General features: G+C 48.5%; 1 protein-coding gene across 6 annotated transcripts in view; it reads left to right on the forward strand.

Annotated features, from left to right (window-relative positions):
- GALNTL5 (polypeptide N-acetylgalactosaminyltransferase like 5) overlaps nucleotides 1-24,765 on the forward strand; it is a 134,279-nt gene that overhangs the window by 2,637 nt on the left and 106,877 nt on the right. For 5 of the 6 annotated variants that reach the window (XM_082632129.1, XM_082632125.1, XM_082632132.1 and 2 more), the window contains exon 2: nucleotides 2,098-2,173. Coding sequence is in view for 1 of the 6 variants with exons in the window: in XM_082632132.1 (XP_082488258.1) it covers nucleotides 2,098-2,173 (76 nt within the window). In the remaining 5 variants the exon portion in view is untranslated. Of the gene's footprint in view, nucleotides 1-1,154; nucleotides 2,174-24,765 lie in introns of those variants that run through there. The other variant, XM_082632126.1, reaches the window with a different exon arrangement.

Below are 24,765 nucleotides of genomic sequence, written 5' to 3' on the forward strand. Positions count from 1 at the left end.
GAGGCCACATGTTTCAGGTGGCACCCAGTAAGATGGAGGAGGGCAACTTAACTTGAATTGGACTTGATTGAATTGGGTTAAAGCCACTGAGATTTTGATAATTATTTGTTATCACAGCATAGCCTTGCCTATACAAAATATTGCATTGAAATATTATTTATCTTCATGACTGATTTGGGGGCAACTCCTTAACTTTCACACCCAGGGCAAGGGCCTCATTTTGCCTCACCCTAGTGTGGCCCTGTCCTTCTGATCGATGGAAGGATGAGAAGTAGGGTTTAGCCAGGACCATGGGCTGTCAGGGAACCAGCTTCCACGTTCCAAGAGAATGAGTTCAGTCCTCTTCCAGCACTGCCACTGATCTGTGGTGTGGCTGTGAGCAAGGCACTTCATTTTGCCATCTGTAAGAGGAGTGGGATGGCATTTAGAAGATTTCCAAGGCCTCTTTAATGGGGACATGTATTTTGTCCCGATTGTATTTTGTACGTCTTTGTGTAATTTTATTGCTCTAGGAATCCCTTTTTTAATTGAACCTTTCAAAAGTATCATTTCGCGATGAACTGAGCATTTAAAACAAGTAAACAAAAGACCCCTGGTCCTTCCCCACAGATGGTTTAAGACAGAGGTTCTCAGGGGAAGGGGGTGTTTTGAAGATGTGTCCATTTGGGGCATCATTTGTCTAGGCTCCTCATAGAGTTACCGATATAGGGCACCTACTCGGTGCCATTGCTGGGGTGTTTCAATACATCCATGGGAGAGGATGTTATTAGCCCTGTTTTATACCACACAGGTGTTGGTGTACTTGCTCTACCACCACTACCACCCCAGACTAACATCCCCTGGACATTTGATGTACCCCCAGGGCTCCAGGTCATCACACTGGCGCACTGTGATGGTGCCACCTCTTCCCCAGCCAGGGCAGCACTTCATTCAGAGAAGACCGTTTAAAATGCTGCACTGAGGACCTGCAATCTAGTTGAGAAGTGAAATACACAGAGTACAACAGTCAACGTAAATGAAGCCCTGGATTAAGAATTTACAGGATGAATTTCACTTAGCCTAGTTTTCTAGATTAACTGGCCCCTACCCACCCACCCCCCTTTTTTTTCCATTTTGTCTATTAATATCCCATAAAAATGAAAATGACTCTGGAAACCATGAGTCATCTTAGTAGAGCATTGACAACTTAGAAAGTCTTAGAATTTGTGCTGCACTCATAGATTTAAAGTCTGCCCTGTAAACTTGGAATGTTACAGTTAGAAGGAATCTTGGCGAACAAGGGTCTGTAGAGAGACATCTGTGTCTGGTGAATTCCTATATTCAGTGGTGATATGTCCCACTGTCAGGAAGAAGAAAGGAATTAACTTTTTGATGACCTGTTACATACCAGACATTATATTAGGTAGTTCATATTAATTATCTTACCTAATTTCTATTAAAATCCCCTAAGAAAACTTTCCCAGGCATTTTACAGATGAGGGAAACTGAGACTAGCTGTCAGAGTGCTTTGTAAGCCATTTAACTTCTGTCCATTGATCTTAATTTGTTGTGTCCTCTGGAACAACATTTAAAAAATGGGGCCCCTCCTTTTTAAAAGCTTTGCACAAGGCTGACAGCAGTATCGAGGAACCTCTGTCAGGGTGACCTTGGACAAATGATTGAACATCTTAACTGCCTTGGTCTCTGTGCCTGTGACAGAGTTGAGGGGAAAACAGTGGTCTACGTAGTCAGGATACCAGCGACTCAATTCTGTGCAAAAAAGCAACTCTTGGGAAAAGGAAACTATAAGGCTTGGACTCAGGACTCTGTAAACGCTCTGATAGCTCATGGGCTATCAAGCGAAGAGGGTGTTATCTAATCATGAAAACCAGACTGAGGGTCACATTCCGGTTTTTATCTCCCTTTAAACTTGGCCACTGATTGTGTAACCTTGTGACAGCTTGTGCTCCCTGGTGCAAATGGAACCATGACTACCCATCCATGGGGAGAAGTGGAGGCAGGTGCTCCAGACCAGCACCTCTCCTGACAGCCCTTTCCTGGGTCCCTTTTGATCTTCTGGGGTGACCCACGCAAGCCACTTCTTTATCTGTGTTCCAGATTGTTCTTCACCCGTAACACCAGTTGACCATGAGGCAGTCCCGATCACGGAATCTAAGAAGTACTTTGGATTAAGGTAAAGGTAAACTCCGTGGCAATACTCTCCCAAGGGCAGACGTGTCATTCCCATCTTTTCTCTGGAGAGTAGCCTGCTGTCTTGACCAGCTCTGTGCCTGCATACACACCCAGCAGTTGAGCAAGCAGGGTATGTGTGGCCACCCAGCACTGGGCAGGGGGAGGGGTCGGTTTGCTAGATAAAAGGATAGGTAATCCCAGCCATTATGCCCCCTTCCTTGACGAAGGGTAATCAACACATAAACAGCATTAGCTGGGAATAAAGTCCTTGGTTCCACCAATGGCTGCTTTACAGAGTTTCCCATGTGACTTTTGTCCTGGTGATCTGGCATAACCTCCCATCTGGGTAATGGTTTTGGGCTCCCTGGGCTGCAGGATTTGACTAGAGGTCTGTGTCTGTTGGTTCTCAACTTAGTTCTGAGCTTTGAACATGCCAGAAGCATACAGATGAACTCTGGGAAATTCGGAATACCACTGTTATCTGACTATGGCTCACGACTGACTTCCTGACCTCTCACCCGTTTATTTCAGACGTGATTAAATATTGCACATTAATTGCAGAAATTTCCCAACAAATAAAATTACTTTGGTTGTTAGACTGGACCCAAAGTTCATATATTGCAGTTCAAATTGAACGTGAACGTGTACGGGAGGGCGCTTACCAGCACCGTCGTTACCATCCCTTTGTGTGACTTGCAGCTGATGTCCAGACCTGGCCTTGAGAATGCCAGTTACAGAGACTTCCCTGAGGGCCCAGTGGTTAAGACTGCACGCTTCCACTGCAGGGGGCATGGGTTCGATCCCTGGTCGGGGAACTAAGATCCCACATGCTGTGTGGTGTGGCCAAAGGAAAAAAAAAAGTGCTGAAAGGTATACTTTAAAAAAAAGAACGCCAGTTACAGCTTTTCAACAAGATTCCAGAAAAAATATATTTACAATTCCTAGGGATTGGCCACATTTGGGGAGCAGGGCACCAGGTCACGTCCTGGATTTGTAGGTGTGCACAGACTTGGACCTGCCAACCTCTGAGCCCCATTGAAGATGCACAGTTGTCATCCCGGCTCTCAGAGGGTCCCTCCCACGAGGGCCCAGCCACACCCAGAGTTAAACCCATACTCTGACCTTGCTAGCCTCTATTCCCGTCCTTGTACCTTAGCACTTTATACCGTAATCAATAAGTGCCCGTTTGGTGCACAGACAGAGCCCACAAGAGGCTCCACTCAAGGGCTCTGGACGGACAGGCAGTAGGCTCTCAAGGACATAGTGGTTTTTGACAACCCTCCTTATGCCATGTGGGTCAGAACAGCACTTTGTAAAATGTTCCTAAATATAACTCCTAAGAGTTGCATGAGCTCTTGGGAGAGGATGGGAAGAGAGAGATTTTCTGACTAAAACGCTGTGTGTCAGCTCATTTGAGTTCATTGCAACACACACTCCCCAGAGCATCACAGTGCCGGAGGCCTGGCTTGTTTTTCCTCTCCTCGCTCACTGTGGCTTTTTACCCTCTAGGTCAAAAAATAAAGTGTAATTACAGTGTTCATTGTTCTTTGACCAGCCTCAGAGAACATTTTCCTGCCATTGTAGCGTATTCACCCATGGTCTAGGACTTCCCAGCATCTGGTGGAGGTGGGTGCACCAGCTTCTCCCAAAGCCCTGGCATGCAGTGCAGGGTTGGGGCAGTGCGGGCTCACAGCCAAGACTCCAGGGCACACACGCTGAGGCCGACGCATTGTCCGTGACTCTCGTGGTTAGAAACAGGCCAGGAGAACAGCTCTTTGTAGCCGAGCTTCAAGGAGCCCCTGCATCTCCATAGGACAGGATCGCTGGTTCCAAATCTTCTGTTTATCGTTGCAAGTCTAAGAACGGATACATCTAGAGCATTGTGTTGTTTAATCACTCCTTCACCAGGGACTGATTTTTCAGCCTGTCTGGAGACTTGCTCTTTCTAGTGGGGGTGTTTTCTGGGGGGTCATTGCCTCTGCTCTTAGATGTTCACTGTCCTGCCTGCCTGCTCTGTGTTGCCAGGAGCTGCAGTCCCAGGATCTTTGGCCAACTGGTGTCTGGCCAGGTTTGGCCAGTGGGCGACAGGCAGGGAGACAGGGGTCTGGAGGAGTGGAAGAGGAAGGACCCCAGGGATTTCGTCTTCCCTTGTTTTTCCTGGGGCAGCATCTTGCACAGGGTTTCTTTCCCCTGTGGCTCCCACTCCACCAGGCAGGCCCTCCCTCTGCGGACCCAGCTTCTGCCAGGCAGCCCCGACTACGGCTCTGACCCTGAACAGTTGAGCAGAAATCCAGCAGCTCTGAGGGGCTGAACAAAGTGCAGAGCTGGGGAGGAGGCTGCTAGGAGGGGTCTGGAGGACAGTGTGGCCAGAGGTGGCAAAAGGACCGGTGGACTCGTGTTTGGGGACTTTTATCTGAGTGAGATGGGATAATGTCAACTAGAAGAAGGACAAGATTGAGTTTGAGTTTTTAAGGGTCAGCCTGGCCGTCATGTGTACAGGTGGTAAAGAGTGAAAGGAGGGACCCGGGTGGCACGGTGCAGAGCTATCACTGACGTTCAAGCCAGAGATGACCGTGGCTCCGACCACGGGGGGAGCGGCAGGGTGGTGAGTAGTTGCTTCCAAATATATTTTGAAGACAGAATCCCCAGAATTTGCGGATAGATTGGATGTGGGGTCTGAGAGAAAAGAGTGCCCTGTGTGGCTCTGCAGTTTGGGGCCTGAGCAAGTGGAACGATCCCATTTCCCGGGAGGGGCTGGGAAGTGGAGAGTCTGCTTTTGGCTGTAGTGAATCTGAGATGCCTGTGGGATACCCAGACAGCTGAGGGAAAATCCCAGAGCGACAGGGGAGACATTTGGCTGGAGATACGCATTTGGAAGTCGTCGACCGAAGGCTGGCGTTTCAAGCCATGAAACGGGAAGAGAGTCGGGTACGAGTGTAGACAGCAAAGAGAAGGTGTCAGGACTGCACCAGCGGCCCCCCACCCCGGGCAGAGGTTGGGGAGGTAAGGAGGAGTGAGCAAAGGGTCCACGAAGGAGCAGCCGTGAATTCGGAAGACAGCCAGGAGAGGTGGATCCAGAGACCACCAGATGGAGCGTCTGGGGAGGGAAGGAGCGGTAGGTGCTCTGTGAGTGACCAGAGGATTCAGGATGACCACGGGTGCACACTGCTATATTTAAAATGGATAACCAGCAAGGACCTACTGTCTAGTGCCGGGGACTCTGCCCAATATTCTGTAATAACCTAAATGGGAGAAGAATTTGAAAAAGAATAGATACATGTATATGTACAGCTGAATCACTTTGCTGCACACCTGAAACTAACATGACATTGTAAATCAACTATGCTTCAATTTTTTTTTAAAGTTAAAAAAAAAAAAAAAAGATGACCGTGGGGTTTGGTGACATGGAGCCCTCTGGCAGCCTTGACATGGGCGAGGAGTGGCCGGAGCAGCAGCCCTGTGGAGCGGGTTCACAAGGGACAGGGCAGTGGATGTGGCACAAAGTGGACGGCTGTTCCCGGGAGCTTCGCTTACAGGGGAGCGGAGAAACGGGGCAGTGCGAGAGAGGAATGCGGGTCGGGAGAGGGCTGTCTCATTTTTAAGGAGGGGGATGTTACAGCATGTTCATCTGCCAGTGTCACGACCCTGTCACCGTCAGGGGAAGGAATCGAGGATGCAGAAAAGAGAAGGAGAAACTTGAGTGAAATCCTGAGGCGGGCAGGAGGGGTGAGGCGCGCCCGTAGAGGACAGCCCACCGTGGGACAGGAGGGGCCTGCGGGCGGGGAGTGGGGTCTTCCTGGCCGCTTCAGGTTTCCTTAGGAATAGGAAACGATGCCACCAGCGGATGGAGGGAGAGGTGTGGGAGGTTTGAGGAGAGAGGAAAGGTGTGCAGCCCCCCGCGGGAGAGTGGGAGGGTGGCTCATGCAGACATTTCCCCCCACAAGTGGGACAGCACCGTGTGTGGCTTCTCATTCGGGGCCGCGTCTGGAGGACTGTGCGTATCTGCTGACAGGGAGCTGCGTTGTCCTTGGGAACGGCCGCATACTGTCCTGTTGTATAAACGTTACACGATTTGTCATGATTATGATTTATTATCTATTACATTAGGTGCATTTGAGCTGTCCCCTCCTGATGAAAATTTAGGCTGCTTCCAGGGCTGGAATGCTCGCACGTACGTCACTTCACACGTTTGGCAGGGGTCTGAGGGCACGTGCTCAGAGGGGAGCTGCTGGGGCAGACCGTGTGTACCTGGTTCATTTCCACAGGCAGGAAGTCGGTCCTCAGAGGTTGGTGGATCTTCGCTCCCAGCACCAGTATACGCCCACGCCTGTCCGCCCAGGCCCTCTCCAATACGGTGTAGTTTCTAACTCTGCGACACTTTCCAATCTGTTAGGTGAAAATAGTGTCTCATTGGAGTTTTACTGTGCCTTTTTCGTGTTATGAATGAGGATGAACGCGTCTTTGCACATTCGTATTTCCTTCACAGTTCCCTTTCTGTGATTATCTGTCTGCGCTCTTTGCCCATTCTCCTGCCTTGTCTGTTTGTAGGAGCCCTTCATATATATTGAAAAAATTTGCCCCTTGTCAGTACTGTGGGTTGCAAACATTTCTTCCCAGTCTAGTTATCGACCTTTTGGCTTTGTTTATCTTGCCCTTTTTTCATGCAAGATTGTCTCCTTTTTGTATAGTTTGTTCTATTGATTTGTTTTTTTATGGCTACTAGGGTTTTCGGTCATATTTAGGGAAGGGAGGTGGGAGGAGAACGGCCTCTGGAGTCAGACCTGCCTCGGCCACTCCCTGGTGGAGTATCTGCAGGCAACTTTGTAACCACCTCGAAATGCAGGCATTAGAATGCCTGGGAGAGTGTAAGCGCCCATGCATGGGAGATGCAAGAGGGGCAGGGAAAGAGCATCCTATTTCTTTTATGATAGAGCAAACTGGATAGTTTAAAGTACATGTCTGTATTTGCTCATAATCAAAATACTGTTCAGTTTGTTTTTTATAGACAAGAAAAAGTATTTTACAAAAATTGACTCCACTGGACAAAGGGATGCCTTAGATTGAACCGTTATAGCTTCAGACTCAGTCTTTTCCCAGATAAAAACGTTAAAGCCTCAGAAAACACATGTGAGTTCCATTCTTTTCTCCATGTCAGTCCCCAAAGCAGGCACGTGGCAGTGGTACAGTCACTGCTGTTTGCTTTCCTGAATTCCTCTGGAAAATTGAAGTCCATAATTTCCTGGGCAGATGCCCTGTAACCCTCTCCAGTCCATCTGGCCTGCCCTCAGAGGTGACGTCCACCCCAGAGGAGCGCTCATTTCCCAGAAGCACTGTTCCGAAGTTGCCGAAGGTCCAGGGGCAGCTGAGGGGGTAGAGGCTGCCCCTCTGACGCAGTGTTCTGGTCCCTGCCCACCTGCTCAGCCAATCATAAGCACCCTCTTGGGGGAGTGGTCCTGGGCAGCCAATCAGAGCCCTTCCCTGGGATTCCAACTGGAGCCGACCCCGATTGAAGGACAGTAGCCCGAGAGATTGAACACAGCCCTGAGAGAGAAGTAGGATGGGGAGAACATGGAAGCCTTGGTCCCCACTGTCCCTAAGACCAGTTCCTCCTCCCTCTCCCTGTGTCTTTTCTTAAGATACAGCTGGATTTCTGTCTCTTGCGAGGCAAGAGTCCTCACTGACAGGCTTCTCACTTTTAATTAACTTAATCTTGTTGTATTGTTTTGGTCCCCCTGTAGGTTATTCTTTGTAGAACAAGGTGAGGAGAGGAAAAGCGAGGCAGGGAGGGAGGAGGGGAGCAAAGGAAGGCTGTGTAAGCAGCGTTTGTAACTAATACCAGTACCTGTTACTTAACTGTCACAGCACAACCTCTCTGCCCCTCGGCCACCCCTGACGTGTTCCTCGCTGTGGTCAGGTAGCCCTGGCCCTCGTGACCGGGGATCTCTCAGCGGGTCTGCAGCCCCAGGGTATATATCCCCAAGCCCATGCTGAGTATCTGCAGGAAGGCAAGTCTCGGCAGCTGTAACACTCCAAGCAGTGCTGTGGCTTGCCAGGGCCATTTCCAGAGGCTCAACTCAAGCAGAGGCATTGGGTATTCTTGTTACTATGGGGGTTCAGATGAGGATCTCTGCTGGGTGTTTATGGAACTGGAGTGCGTAAATCTTCTATGGGGGGAGAAGTTTTCCCTTTGTAATTGGAGAAAGCCTGCTTAAAGTATACTAATGACTGGGATTATTGATGTCCCTTAGTAATTTTTCAAGTTACCTGAGCAAGAAAAGAGTAGTGATTACAGAAGCTAAGACCCAGCGCCATCAAGTGTATGCTGGTCATTTGCTTTGACAGGCATAATTCAATTCTCTTTATTTTTGGTTAAACTTCCGTGGCACTGTAACCAGATACCTCCAGGCTAGGGGATGGACTGAGTAATGAGAAGAAAACAAGGTTGTTGGGTTGATAGAAATGGTCAGATGGCTAGTTCAGAGAATTTCTAAGATCTGATGCAAAGGAACCTACTTTCCTCTGGTTTACTCACATCCTCATTTTTTTTTTAAATCCTAATATCTCTTTCTGTTTGTAAATTCAGATTCACAAAATGGCTGGACCTAGGGCTACATGAGATCACAAAATACCCTGCCTTGTATTCCATCACTATTCCCCTCTCCTTGAGAGCGAGGTAACAGACACAAATAATGGTATTATAATAGTCCATTGGGAAGCTCTATATTTAGTCTAATGATTTTCCCATGGCTCAAATATTTTGGAACTATTTTTAAAATTAATTTAGGGCCAGCTTGTGAGGTGCAAAGAGCAAAAAGTCTCAGTGTCAGTAAACATGATGGCATATTTGTGAAAGTACCAAGCAAAATCCTTAGTATATAGAAGAGGCACATAAAGAATCCAGTGGGAATTTCTGCTGCAGGTCAAAGTGAAATTCCTTTATCACAGTCTCTGTCCACATCTCAATAGCCTGTGAATTTTGCTCTTCCTGACCCTTATTAATGAAAAATGGGATCTGTCTCAGGCGGTGCTACCAGCATCTACCTCTCCCTTTCGTACAAAGAAACAGACGACTTCAGAGGCTGCTGTTTCCGTTGGGATCCTTGGGGAGGTAGATGCCCAGACGGGATTAGACACACAAGAGGTGTAAGGGGGGAAATGCCTGCGAAGGATACAGGGAAACGAGCAGGGGTGGGCGGGGAGAGCCTCAGACCAGGTGTAGGTCTGACACCTGTGCACGGAGGGCGGGAAGGCAGGTTTGGGTGGGAAAAGCCTCAGACCACACGGTTCTGAGAAAGTCTGACCAGACCAGTTGGGGAGTCTCCAAGCAAAAGTCAGCAGTCAGAGGAAAACTGACAAGTGGGGACGGGCAGCTCTAGAACCCCACATGTTCTGTCACTCCATGGGGACAGCCCAGGGAAAGCGTGGCCTCGGAGCAAACACAATGGAGACCCCGATGCGGGGGTGGTGGTGTCTGGAGCTGTCCATCAAGGGTGCCTCTGGCCCAGGTCCTTTGGAAGGAGAGTTGGGTGTCACCTCCATGGCCGCTGCATCCTGCCTTGTACCACACAAGCTCACCTACCCGTGCTTGTCTGGGGAGCAGCTCCCCCATGGTTCCTTGGGCCTCTTGTCTTAGGGGGATTAAGAAGAGGGAGGGTGGGATGACTGTAAGTCCCCCTTGCTGCAGCTGGTCTTGGGCCACAGTGGGTTCTTCTTATGGGCTCTGTGACCATAAGCAGGCTGTGTGGGTTGAACTGTGTCCCCAGAGAGACATGTTGGAGCCCTGTCACTCAGCCCAGGCCCTCACTTATGGGCTGTGCCACACCCCTTAACACTTAATGATAAACCACCTTGTCTGACTCACTTGTATATCTTTTTTTGTGTGTGTGTGGTACGTGGGCCTCTCACTGTTGTGGCCTCTCCTGTTGCAGAGCACAGGCTCTGGACACACAGGCTCAGCGGCCATGGCTCACGGGCCTAGCCGCTCCACGGCCTGTGGGATCTTCCCGGACCGGGGCACGAACCCGTGTCCCCCGCATCAGCAGGCGGACTCTCAACCACTGCGCCACCAGGGAAGCCCTGCCATCTTCTTACTTTCAGTGATCTCAGAGCCTATACTGTGACAAATGCTCATGAAGTAGTTAATTTTTCAGCCAAGGGCATTTATTGATGGAGTGATTTCCATGTGGCCAGCACATAACGTGTTCTCTGAAGGACACGGAGAAGAAAGCACAGGCCCCACCATCCAAAGAGGAGATCAACCAAGCTCTTTGGATAGACTACAGCCCGTCTGGAACTAATTGGCAGTTACAACAGGAGCTAACATTTATGACGATGATGTGCCTACAGCGGGACCAGGTGCTTGCAGTGACCTCTCACCTCTAACACATTCCTCGGTGAAGGTATTGTCACTATTTCACAGCAAAGAAATGAAGACTGTGGGAGATTAAATAAGATGGCCACACAGCACCAAGTGGCAGAGCCAGCACTTCAGTCGGGTCTGCTGGCCCCAAAGCAGGTGCCCAGACCGTGGCGCTGCAGGGAGAGGGTCACCAGACTGAGTGGTTGCACTTTCAGTTACTGACCGCAAGCTTAAGAGGCCCTTAAAGGTGCTGCCTGGGACCACGGGACACTTCCCTGGTGCCTTCTCTCTCCCACTCCCCTGGGTGACGTGGCAGCTCCCTTCACCCTCCTCAAGCCTCCAACATTCCCCTCCACCCTCACTCCCCGTGATAACCTCTCACCTCTTTCTCCAAAAAGGAACAATCAGAAGGGAACTCCCACCATGCTGCCCCCAGCAATGACACCCACAGAGGCACACCAAGCCCACTCCTCCCGCGAAAGACACTCTCTTCTTTTCACCAGACGCCCCCTCCTCTACTCAAGCAATGACTCGCTCCGTCAACGTTTCTTTCTGTAGTGTGTTGTTTCTTTTTTACATCTTTATTGGAGTATAATTGCTTTACAATGGTGTGCTAGTTTCTGCTTTATGACGAAGTGAATCAGTTATACATATACATATGTTCCCATACCTCTTCCCTCTGGCGTCTCCTTCCCTCCCACCCTCCCTATCCCACTGCTCTAGTTGGTCACAAAGCACCGAGCTGATCTCCCTGTGCTATGCGGCTGCTTCCCACTAGCTATCTACCTTACGTTTGGTAGTGTATATATGTCCATGCCTCTCTTTCGCTTTGTCACAGCTTACCCTTCCCCCTCCCCATATCCTCAAGTCCATTCTCTAGTAGGTCTGTGTCTTTATTCCTGTCTTAACCCTAGGTTCTTCATGACATTTTTTCCCCTTAAATTCCATATATATGTGTTAGCATACAGTATTTGTCTTTCTCTTTCTGACTTACTTCACTCTGTATGACAGACTCTAGGTCCATCCACCTCATTACAAATAGCTCAATTTCATTTCTTTTTATGGCTGAGTAATATTCCATTGTATATATGTGCCACATCTTCTTTATCCATTCATCTGTTTTTTTTTAAATGTTAGTTCTTCCTCCAAACCTCTTTTTCTCCCAGTTTTTTAAAATATATATATACATTTATTTATTTATTTTTGGCTGTGTTGGGTCTTCATTTCTGTGCGAGGGCTTTCTCTAGTTGTGGTAAGCGGGGGCCACTCTTCATCACGGTGCGCGGGCCTCTCACTATCACGGCCTCTCATTGCGGAACACAGGCTCCAGACGCGCAGGCTCAGTAATTGTGGCTCACGGGCCTAGTTGCTCCATGGCATGTGGGATCTTCCCAGACCAGGGCTCGAACCCGTGTTCCCTGCATTGGCAGGCAGATTCCCAACCACTGCACCACCAGGGAAGCCCCCCATTCATCTGTTGATGGACACTTAGGTTGCTTTCATGTCCTGGCTATTGTAAATAGAGCTGCAGTGAACATTTTGGTACATGACTCTTTTTGAATTATGGTTTTCTCAGGGTATATGCCCAGTAGTGGGATTGCTGGGTCATATGGTAGTTCTATTTGTAGTTTTTTAAGGAACCTCTGTACTGTTCTCCATAGTGGCTGTATCAATTTACATTCCCACCAACAGTGCAAGGGTGTTCCCTTTTCTCCACAGCTTCTCCAGCATTTATTGTTTCTAGATTTTTTGATGATGGCCATTCTGACTGGTGTGAGATGATATCTCATTGTAGTTTTGATTTGCATTTCTCTTCTTTTCACCAGACGCCCCCTCCTCTACTCAAGGAATGACTCCCTCCCTTTCCCTCTCCGTCAACGTTTCTTTCTGTAGTGCATTGTTTCTTAACCTTGGCTACAGGTTGCAAACACCTGACAAGCTTTTTCAAAAAGAACAAGGGGCCCCCAAGATTCTGACTTCATCGGCCTGGTGTCCTACCCAGGCATCGGGAGACCTGAAGCTCCTGGGAATCTGCAGCCCCACCAGGAACGTGCTTTCCTGGCCGCTCTCACCACCGCCACCTTCCCACCAGGTCCCCCTGCAGCTGCCCGCTTCTCTAACGCCCTTTCCAACCAAGACCCTCCAAAAAGCTGGCTAGCCTTATTGTCCCTCCTTTTCCCCTGATTTTCCTCTTCAGACCCTCCGGCAATTGGCTTTGGAGCCAACACTGCCCTGAAGCTCTGGGCTGCCATGTTGCTGAATCCCCTCGGTCCCCAGCCTCATCTTCCTCAGCTCCCGGCAGCACTGACTGCCCACCTCTCCCTCTTCCTCAAAGCACTTCCTTCCCCTGCTGACATCACGCTGTGGCTTTCCTTCTACCTTCGTGGCTATTTTTCCTGGTCTCCGTGACTGGTTCCTCCTGATCTACTCATGCTGGTGGCCCAAGGCTCCATCCTGGGACCTCCTGTTGCTCCCTTGTGTGCTCATCCTGTCTGGTGGCTTTAGAAATCATCTGTTCCCTAATGAGTCCCAAGACGATGCCTCTGGTCTGGACCCCTTTCCGTGAACTCCGGACGCGCAGATCCAAACGCCTGCCTGACATCTCCTCTGTGGGTCTCATAGACGCAGGTCTCAAACTGAACACCCCTGAGTGTAAGTCCTGCTCTTCCTCCCCCTCCCAAAGCTGTTCATCCTCACCGTCTTCCCTTCTCACCAGAGCCTTGCCAGCCTTCCTGTTACTCAAGCCGGAAACCGAGCTGTCTTTGCCTGTTTTCTCCATACACACTTCCGATCCCATCAGCAACCCCAGGTGGTCCTACCGTCAGAGCACAGCCAGAACCCCCCCTTCTCACCACCGCCTTAGTGCCAGTCTGCTCCAAACTGGATCATCTGTCACCTGGTAACTGGTTTCTACTTCCACCCCCAGCCCCCGTGATCTATTCTCAAAACATCAGAGTGACTCTCTGCCAAAAACCCCGAAAGGCTCCAATTTCACACACACAAGAGCCCATGGACCCACACTGACCCACAATTCCTGTCTGGCCTCATCTCCCACCACTTACTCCCTCCTGACCTTGGTCCAGCCGGCTGTGCACCCAGCTGTGCTCCAACAGGCCAGATAGGCTTGTGCCTCAGGGCCTTTGCACTGGCTGCCGTCTGCCTGCAATGTCCTTTTTCTTGAAATCCCAGTGATCTACTTTCCCCTTTCTTCTGGCTCTCTGCTCAAATGCACTGAGTGAGTGCCTCCTAGGCCACCTTTTTTACATTGAAATGCACTTTCTGGGCATTCCGCATCTCCCTTCTTTGCTCATTTTTCTCCTTGGCATATGTTCCCTTCCTAATACACTGCATAGTTTACTTACGTATTGTGTTTATTGTATGCAAACAGATGTTTATTCTGTTCAGTGTCCAGAACCTAGTACAGTGCCTGGCACTTTGTAGATGGTCAATAAGTGTTTGTTGAATGAGTAAATGTGATACAGACCAGGAGCTCTGGGGGAAAAGGAAGGGAGGAAGGAGACCTGGGTTAGGTTCCACAAGTATTATTAGTAATTTCTGGTGCTGGGAGTGCTTCCTGAAAACTGGAGCTGAGCCTTGAAGGAAGGGTAATAATAGTCATAATAATGATAATAATAATAGCATGGTTGGGATAAACGATAAGATTTGTGAAGTCGTAGGAACCGTTTTTTCAGAGCTCCACTCTCAGGTAGAGTGAGCACAGACCCTGGAGAAGCCAGGCCTGAGGTAGCGTCAGGAAGTCGGGAGGTGAAGCGGGAATATCAGTGACTGGGATTTGAAATTGAGCCAAGGGCCAGGGGTACGGGCTCCTGGGATGTAAATTGTTAGGCCCCTGTCATAAGCCACCTTAGGTAGCAAATTCTCCCCATTTCTTCCCTTGGCCCCAGCAGAAAAGATAGATTTACACTGGGGGTTCTGACTCTCATCAGCCTGAAGTGGTTTCTCAGGTATGGACCTGTCTTGAAGGGAAATGTTTTGTAGGGGAAGAAACAAAAGATGTGCAGATCGATGGTCAGTGACTGGGCGGTTATTCCCACTCTCAGTAGCGCCATGGTAATTATGCGTCGCCATGACAACCGCTCTGTGCCAGGCTAAGCCGAGTTTAGGTCAGTCGGATGCAGGCCTGCTGTATGCACTTTTCAACCTCAGCCTGAAACGTTGAAACCACAGGTTTTGGTGTCCTGATCCCAAGTAGAAAGCCACAGCACCCCCTTCAGGAACGGGAGGGCACGGGGGTGTATTCCCACCCCATCTCAAAAATCTAACTACAGCTTGGATTGCCTCACTTCATCCCTTGCTTCCACCCTCCTGTCTACTCTCCGTACTCTCTCACGTCCACGCCACTTGCTTTTGCCAAATTCGCTTACTCATAATTCTCAAAATGCAACAGGGAGAACAGTGTGTAGGCAAAAAAACGGGAAGGAAACAGCATGGAATGTTCTGGAAAGTGCAACAAGTTTGGTTTGGCCTGGAGCACGTGGAGACCTCGGTGCAGGTTGTGGAGGAAGGACTTTGGGTCCTGCGGACACTGCTGACGTAGCTCTCCCTCCCACCGGCTGAGGTTTGGGGCAAGTTTCTTAACCATCTAAGCTTGCTTTCCTCATCTGTACATAGAGGCAATAAATAAATAATAAATAAATCTGTTCTGGGAACCAAGGAAGGTCGAGTGTGTGCAACTGTCTTGCCCAGAAGCAGACAGCGGGTGCTCCAAACAGAGCGGAGACAGGGAGGGGGGCTCCTTGGGCTCCACACCGAGGCATTGGGTTTTGTCTGATGGTGAGGAGTCAGAGAGATCTGAAGCTGGGGAAGAGTTGGTGCTGCTATTAATCCCATTTTACAGATGACAAAACTAAGGCACAGAGAGGTTAAGTAATTTGCCCAAGGCTACAGAATTAATGGGTGGCAGACCTGGATTTAAACCCAAGCTCTTACCCACTATAGTGGTTATTCTTCCTCTAGCTGAACAGAGAGGAAGAGGAACGGCCTGCAAGGGCAATGTCAGGGGCCATGGAAAAGAATTGATTGACATCCAGAGAAAAACTGGACTTGGCTTTGCTTCCACTATCGTGGTCAAGCTGCTGGCAAGAAAAACTTAAGGGATCAGCACGACTTCTGTAACGAGGATAGCCCATCGCCTTTTCCAAAGCCCAGGCCTCTCCCTGTGCCAAGCGCTTTGTGAAAAGGCCCATCTAAAGCCTGGCCGTGCACCCGGCAGGCTGTGGAGCTTGGAGGAGGGAGGATGGGTTCACAGCTGCTGTTCCGAGTCCTCTAGTGTAGAGAGGCGGGTAGATCTGGAAAGGAGCAGTCCTGGCGTTGGGACTCAAGACTGCCTGCCCACTCACACCTGGACAACAGAGAAGTGTGCACAGAAGCCAACCACAGAGATCAAGGACCCAGGCTGGAGGCCGAGAGCCCTCAGGAGCCACACAGACTGGAGTGACCAGCTTAGTCAGAGCCCACTACACGGGTTTCAGCCAGAGAGAATTTTTTTGTTTTATTTTTAGGAAGAGCCACTTTATTTTTCATTTATTTATTTTTTTTGACCGTGCTGCGTGGCATGTGAGATCTTAGTTCCCCAACCAGGGGTCGAACCTGCGCCCCCTGCATTGGAAGCACGGAGTCCTAACCACTGGACCTCCAGGGAAGTCCCTTAGCCAGAGAGAATTTAATATAGAGCATCAAAACCAGCACAGTACCCCGCACACCTGCACGGCCGGAACGCCCGCGAAGCCCACCCTGACTCCCTGATTGCTACCGCCCTTAGGGCTAGCCTCCAATGGAAGGAGAGGTGGTTTGAGGTGATTCTACCAAAATCCCCCAAACCAGGGCCATCTGACTGTCGCTTGGCCATCAAAGGAGGGCTGTTCAGTGAGAGTGGAGCCAGTAAGGCCATGCAGCTTCCTCCAGGAACACCCCAGGAGGCAGAGAATGAGGAGGAGAAACACTCTGGCCTCCCTTTGCCTCTGGCCTCTCCTCCTCCTCCAGGGCCTCCATTGGCCAGGCCAGTGCGGAGTTAGGGCTCAAGGGAACCTGGGAAATGTGGTCCCCACAACTAGGCTTGCACAGAGAGGGCAGGGACGGGCGGGAGCAGTGGTTGAGGGGCATGCCATTAATCCCACCTGGAATAGTCCAGGGTCACCTGGAATAATCTAATTTCAATACACTCTCCTATGGATGCCACAAACTGTTGCAATTTCCTGGAAGTTTAAATGTCAGTCCTTCTTATGCACTGATAGATTTGTCTTTCTGACGCACAGCATTTTGTGTTCCACGTGCTCAATGGGACCTGACACCAAAGTCTGGCTACAGAGTCTTCATCTGAACAAAATCCAGAATTCTTCTTGGAATAAAGAAAATCCATAGTAAAACAGTAATCAAATGTCGCTTTACTTTTATTATGTTTTTTTCCTTAACATAATAAAAAATCCCTAACAAAATCACTGAAACGAGAGAAGTATTCTCATTCAATTCTGAATGGACCAAGCATTATAAATATTGAACAGGAGACAGGAATTTGTTTGATAATATAATCACCAACCTAGAAAACAAATTAAAATCGACTGAAAATGCTTAGAACTAGTAACGTGATCCCATGAAGTGAGTGACTGGAAAATACTCAAACCTTAATGCTTTTCTTACATAATAAGAAACCAGCTGGAAAACTAAAGGGAAGGAAGATGTGATTTACAAAAATCAATGTGCAGCTCCTGCATAAAGGAAATGACAAAATCTCCAGTGAATGGCAGTCACATTGGTGGAAAGGGAGATACACTGTAATAAAGCCACCATCACCTCCCAAAGTACTATATGAAGTGAATAGAATCTAATCATCACCACTCACAGGATTTTCAGAAATTGGAATGAGTCCTTTTAAAGTACCTCCAGAAGAATAAATACAGGAGAAAAGCCATTCATGGTTTGCGGGGATAGGATGTATAATGAGGGGAGACATTCTTTAGCAGACAGTACTTAATTACACAGTGTAATAGTACAAACAATGTACTAATGGGTCAATAGGAAGCAGGCAGGTCAATGGAACCCCAAATAATCATGTAAGAGATGATGATTGTGGCATATTCAATCATGGATGATTATTTATATAATTTATACAACAGTGTGGTTGGGAAGGTGCTATTGTTAAATGACTTCCACAGGCTAACTCTGCTTCTCCAGTTCCTTCCAAAGTGAGTTACGGGATTGGGAAGGGAGGAGAGAACAGGAAACCTCCGGATCCCAGGAAGATGAAATAGACATCCTGGCGGGAACCCATGCTCTTCTCTTTCATGAAAATGAATCTGTGGAAGGACTGCTGGAAAGTCATTATCAGCTCTGCGGGAACAGCGTTCCTGCCTCCTAGAGGAGTCTGCATTTTAATGAACCTGAACCTGCAATGTGGAGAGTCTGTGTTAAAGGATACAGAACACTGTGCAGGGAGGGTCTCTGCCCCTGTGCTCCAGGCTGTCCTCTTTGCTTTGCTGTAGTATTTCGAAGACTGCCTCCCAGGGGTATTCCCAGGCCAGATACTACAAATACTACCACAAGGGATACGATAAATCTGCAGAAAAGCAACATTTTCAGAAAGAATTTTAAATACACATTTCCCGTAAATTGCCTTGAATATTTCAGGTCTGCTCCAGGGAAATCTGCTGTGAAAGCTTTGAGTCATGAACCGCCATCATTTAGATAATTGTTGAGTGCATTGCTACTATGAGCTTACTGGTCTCCACGTTTAGCGCTTTAAAAACTGTGGCACCAGGTCCTTCTCTCTTTCAACAGTCATTGAATATCCAACCTTGGGAATTGGATCAGTTATAAAAGTGGGGCATCTTGACTTTGAAAAGCCTACAGAGATATGTGATATGGAGGCAAATACCTAAGAATCAGTTAAAAAACAATTTTAAGTAGTTGCTGTCTAGAGGAAGTTGGGAGCATTTTTCTTTTAATGTCTTTGTCCAATGACTTTTTAACCGATTTGACCCTTGAAGTTATATTTGCATATAATTATGGTAAAAATGAAAGCTAAGTAAACAGCCCACGGTGCCTCATTTTTCCACTCTGGCCTCCCACCTCCTAGTTTTCAGTTGCCTTGTGGTCACTGTCACCAGAGCAGTCCCTGGCTCTTCACTCTTCTGTCCTGAACTGCCTCCTGACAACAGTGTCCCAGGGACTGCAGGCTGAAGAAAGAGCTCCAGGCTGTTCAGCCAAGGATGGAAGACTGGACGTCGGCTACTCCCTGTTCAGCCGTGGGCTCAGTGAAAAACTATATTGCATCACTAACATGATGAGTACAACTGGGAACAGGAAGCAGACCTTTAAAGAATTCTAATGCTGGAGTTCAGCATTAGCCATGTGGGTAGGTGTGGAGGCTTTTTAAAGCTGAGCCTTCTCCAAGCTCCTGCAGGTTCGTCACATGGGCAGGGATGGCCCCATTTCTCAACCTGGAGACTGTGTGTAAGGATCGGGCTCCTGGAAATCTCCACCCCGTTTAGCTTTGTGTCTCAAATTTAGCCAGTAAGAGCCACCTGGTTGTGAGGCCTGACGACAGCAAATCTACGTCAATACCTAACCTCTGGGACTTCCCTGGTGGTGCAGAGGTTAAGAATCCTCCTGCCAATGCAGGGGACATGGGTTCAAGCCCTGGTCCAGGAAGATCCCACATGCCGCAGAGCAACTAAGCCCGTGTGCCACAACTACTGAGCCTGCGCTCTAGAGCCCGCAAGCCACAACTACTGAGCCCGCATGCCACAGCTACTGGAGCCTGTGCACCTGGAGCCCGTGCTCCGCAACAAGAGAAGCCATCAAAATGAGAAGCCCGTGCACCGCAACAAAGAGTAGCCCCCTCTCGCTACAACTAGTGTGCAGCAACGAAAACCCAACGCAGCCAAAAATCAATCAGTCAATCAAGTTATTAAAAAAAAAAAAAACCTAACCTCTGATGCAGAAAATTTCTAGTTCAATCTATTGAGAATTGGCCAACTCATTCCCGATAATATTTAGAAAGTCATCCGAGTTAGGGTGATACCCAGGACTGATCACACTTATAGATCGCTTTATGCATTCCTCCAAATTAATACAGTAAGGTGAGCTTCGGATAATAAAAATCAGTCAGGGTTCTCCAGGCCGATTGATATGTACACAAGGAGATTTATTTTAAGGAATCTTCTCCTGTGGGGCTGGGAGCTGTAAGACTGAAGTCTGTAGGCACATTCTGAGGGGGGTCGGGGGTGAGGGCCCATCAGGGCACTCGTCCCAGTTTGGCTTCCTCCCAAAGCGGAGCTTGAGACAAAGAACTTGCATCTAAGTCATTTATTTGGGAGGTACTCTGTAGAAGCTGGACTGAGAGCACAGGAAGGGAACACAGAAATGGAAGAAAAACCAACGCGAGGGTGTGTTATCAGGGTCACTGCTGAGGGCACCTCGTTCTGCTGGAACCTCTAGAGAGCACGGAGAACACCTCCCAGGATCATCCCCTGGAGGAGGGGAGGCGGGAGCCCCTGTAGCACTCGTCGTCGGGTCCCCGGGGCCCTGGGATCATAAGACAACGGGCAGACCAGTGGTTCTGCGCCCGAGGTGGGGCTGGTGAGCGGAGTCTGAGCTCTCAGGGTCCGTCGTTCACAGCGTGGGGAGCTCAGGGCTGGGCTGGGGGACTTCAGGTGCTGGAGGCATGGGCTGTACCACTCCCCTCTCCCCGGGAGAAATGTTTGAAGGAACGGAGGCCCTGTAGCCTCGTGGAGAAAGGACTGGGCATGTGACAGATGGCTCTGTACCCAAAGGGCGATCTGCAGTAGATACAATGGGGGCCTCAGGGTTGGGGAACTGGGAACAGCAAACTCTGCTCCAGACCTTGGCCAACCCCTCCCCAGGAGTTCCCTCGAGGTATTTACACCCAAAGAGAAAGGAAAGGATACTCTGTAATGGTGGCCTCGACCTGGTTCTCTAATTCCCTGCAGAGGATTTCTGTTAGCTGGGCTGGACCTCAGGAAGCATTCCTTTTTCCTAGTTATTTAGGTTTCTGACCCTAAATCTTGATTGTACCAGGACTGGAGGCAGCAGAAGATGGTAATGAAACGCACAGGCCTTGAAGCCAAACTCCCAGAGCCTGGGCTTGAATCTTAGCTCAACCATTTAAGTACTCATATGACCGTGAGCAAGTTTCCTGGTATCTTATTCATAAAGCAGAGATAGTAATACTGCCTACCTCATAGGGCTGTGGTGAGGAATGAATGAGTTCATTGATGTAAAGCATTTGCAACAGTATCTGGTAAGCGCCCAAAAATGTTAGTTATGATTACTAGTCTGTAGCAGGATGAAAGGAAGAGGTGTGGGGGAGGGAGAAGAAGGCGGGGAAGGAGGAGGAGGCAGGTTGTACCAGGCATGGCTTCTGTTGCCTAGCAACCCCACCCAGCATCAGTGGGGTCCTGTTCCACGTTTTGGAAAGTCTGGTTGTTGCTTCACCTCCTCTGGGAAGGGCAAGATGGTGAATAGAGAAAATCTAAGACCTACCTTTTACCTGGGCACCTACAGGATGGAGAAGGGAGCAGGCTTATTTTGTGGTGTTCCATGGGTTGAAACAGGCCAGTGGGGGAAATATTTGTTCTCAGCAGGATTACGAGCTGTCGTAAGGTTTAAGTTGTTCTTGAGGAATGGTGGGTGGTCCCATTCAGTGCTCCCCCACGGCTGCCCCTACCTGCTAGGAAATCAAGACCTGCCCTGCTCTTGACATTTTCTCCCGCTCCTGAGAAACAGAATACAGGACGTGGGGCAGAGAGAAGCCCATGCTACATACAGCCACCAGACTGTTTTTTGTAAATAACATTTTATAATGTGCATTGACAGTGAACTTATTCCGTGTGGTAGGAGGTATTGTGTGTTATCTGATGGTCATGTCAGCCAGGTGACGCAGGTGCTGTTAGGGAGGCTCATCTCCTTCTCAAATATGTTACTCTCGTTGTAGAAAGCATCGCTGCTGAAAAGCCATATAACTCAGTATTCTTGATAAGTCACTTTGTCTTTTTTGTCTAGATACTCCAGGTATATTTCTTCTTTTTCCTGGAAGTCTGTAATTTTACTAGAATACGCTTTGGTGTTGATCTTTAAAGGTCAGTGTTCCCAGGTACACTGTGTTCTCTTTCAATACATAATTTTAAATCTTTCTTTAGAAGCATTTTCTTGAATTACAGTTTTTAGTATTTGTTCTGATCCCTTGCTCTGTTTTTCTTCTTCAGGGACTCTTGTTAGTCATGTGCTGGATCTTCTTGGTCTATCTTCAATACTGTCACAGTCTCGAATCTTTATCCTTTTTCGATTTTTAAATTTCCCCTCCTTTCCCTTCTGTCTTTATTTTTTTTCATTGTCTGTTGCCTTTATTTATTCTTGTGTTTCTTCAAGTTTAGTCTTCAGTTCTAAGATGTTTTTTTCTTCTATTTCTAGTTCTTTTTTATTTCTGTCACTTCATTTCTGAGATTTTCTAGTTTATGTTGTTTTTCATCTTGTATCATTTTCTTAGCGTCTTTTAGCTTTTTTAGAATTACCTTTAAAGCTAGCCCCCAAGAGCCCAGCCACATGGTGTGCATGTCATGTATAATCCCGTCCCCTTGAGTGTGGCAGGACCTGGCACTAGGAATTGATATAATACCCGTGATTAGGTTGCATTCCATGGCAAAGGTGAGAGTGTTTTTCAGATATAATTAAGATTCCTAATCAGGTGGCTTTAAGTTAATCAAGAGAGAGTATACTAGGTGGGCCTGACCTAATCAGGAGACTATTTAAATGAGAATCTAGAGGTCAGAGAAATTCAAAGCGGCAGAGACACTCTCCTATTGGGCTTGAGAAAGCAAACTTCCATGTTTTGGAGAGAGCCGTGTAGCTGGGAACAGCAGGCGGGACTCTAAGAGCCAAAGATCTTAGCTTTACAACCACAAGGAATTGAATCCTCCCAACAACCAGTGAGCTTGGAGAAGGACCCTGAGCCTCAGATTTAAGACCACAGCCCCAGCCCACACCTTGATTCCAGCCTCAGGAGATCCTGAGCGGAGGACCGGCTGACCTGTGCTTGGGCTCCTGGCCCATGGAAAATGCAAAATAACCAGTATGTTCTAAGCTGCTCATTGTGTGGTGAGTGGCTCTGCACCAACAGAAAACCAACACTGTGCATTGCAGCGTTGCCCTGTTCCATGAGCATGTTTTTTCCTGTGCACTGTTGTATGGATGCTATTCCAGTCCTCTTCTTTTTCTAAATAGTATCTTTGTATGAGAAGATTTGACCTTGATATTTTTCTGCTGTTAATTTTTTTTTTTTTTTTTTTTGTGGTACGCGGGTCTCTCACTGTTGTGGCCTCTCCCGTTGTGGAGCACAGGCTCCGGACGTGCAGGCTCAGCGACCATGGTTCACGGGCCCAGCCGCTCCGCGGCATGTGGGATCTTCCCGGACCGGGGCATGAACCTGCGTCCCCTGCGTCGGCAGGCAGACTCTCAACTACTGCGCCACCAGGGAAGCCCTACTGTTAATTTTTATATGAAGTTAGTTTTCCTGAACTTTTATGAGAAGGCTTACTGCTAATAGCTTCCTCTTTTTTTTTTTTTTTTTTTTTTAACATAACAGAGATCCTTCCGTTGTTTTCATGGAGCAGCCTGCTGAGGACATGTATTGGCTTGGCTCTCAATTGTCTGGACGTTCTCTTTTCTTCACTTCTGTTATCACTGTGCTGCTCTATCTTGCTTTTACTCGAAGCTGTTTCTCCTCACTGTTTTACTGCAGGACCCTCACATTTTCTATGAAAATGGGTGAACCTCTCCCAGTTTCAGCCACTGTCTGCAGATTGGTCTGCCGGCTTCTACCTGTTGTTCTGTTAGACTTCTCTGCATCCTCCCTCGCAGATGCTAATACCGTGCAGGCCTTGTGGCGCTGGTGGTTTGTCTCAGCTGCTTGTATTTTGGAGATTATGGAGACACCCTGGCACCTAATTATCTGGTAAATGTCATGCATAGGGTTTTGTTTTTTGTATCCAGTTGCTCTGCCTGTTGTTACTTGGGGATTCGGGAAGATCCAAAACTATATTGAAAAACATGCCTCTCCCAGGAATTTCCCTGCAATCTCCTTCCTATAGCCCGAGAAAACCTAACTCCCAGAGTGGTTAACCAATTTCCTTAAAGTCCCACAGCTGGTGAGTAGGCAGGCCAGCATGTGAACCTGGTTCTAACATCAGAGCCCTTATTTCTTTCCACTACATTTTGTTTAAAAACTGCTTTTACCATAGCAGTTCCCAGCTTTAAAACCTAACTTGGTTTCCCAACGCCTAAAGCAACCCGTCTAGAGACCTCCAGCGTTTGAGGCTCCGCCCTGCCCGTCCAGCCTCATCACTTCTGCTCCCTGAAGCTCAGCCCCGCTTCTGGCCCCAAAAGCCCTTTCCATTCCCCCCCTGGTGTGTTACTCTTCTTTTATTCACCTTTTACCTCTTCTTCAAAGTCCAGGTCAAGTGCGCCTCTAATCAACTGCTCGTGACTCTAGTAGTTTTTGGTCTTTTATTCATGATTTGGGGGGCGGGGGCGGTATTTGGAGGCATGGACCTCTATACCTCTCTGAATTTGCGTTCTGAGGCTGCCACAGACTGGGTGGCTTAAAACAACAGACACTTATTGTCTCATTGTTGTGAAGCCTAGAAGTCCAGAATCAGCACGTCAGCAGGGCTGTGTCCCCCTGAAGCCTGTCAGGGAATCCTTCCTGGCCTCTTCCCAGCTTCTGGGGCTTTGCCAGCACTCTCTGGCATCCCTTGGCTTGTAGGTGCATCACCCCGATCCTCCACCTTCACGTGGCTTTCTCACTGTGCGTCTGCATCTTTATGTGGCCATCTTCTTATAAGGGCACCAGTCACATTGGATCAGGAGCCGGCCCTGTTCCAGGGTGACCAGGGTGACCTCGTCTTAGCTAATTACACCTGCAATGACCCTATATCCAAATAAGGCCACATTCTGAGCTAGGGGGTTAGGACTTGGACCTGTCTTTGCAGGGGGACACCATTAACCCACAACATTCTCCTTCCCCCTTTCCTTTCTCCCACTTAGGGAGGTAATCTGTCTTTTTACTTTTTGCTTCAGGGGTTGGAATGGGACAGAATGGGAAGAGAAAGCCAAAGACAGTTGGGGTGTGGACATGATGTCTTGGCCAAAAGTAGAGAGCACATAGGGCTTCCCTCCGGATTGGAAAGGGTATTTCCCTG

This window comes from Mesoplodon mirus, assembly GCF_964341445.2.
Source record: "Mesoplodon mirus genome assembly, chromosome: 9".
Classification (NCBI taxonomy): domain Eukaryota; kingdom Metazoa; phylum Chordata; class Mammalia; order Artiodactyla; family Ziphiidae; genus Mesoplodon; species Mesoplodon mirus.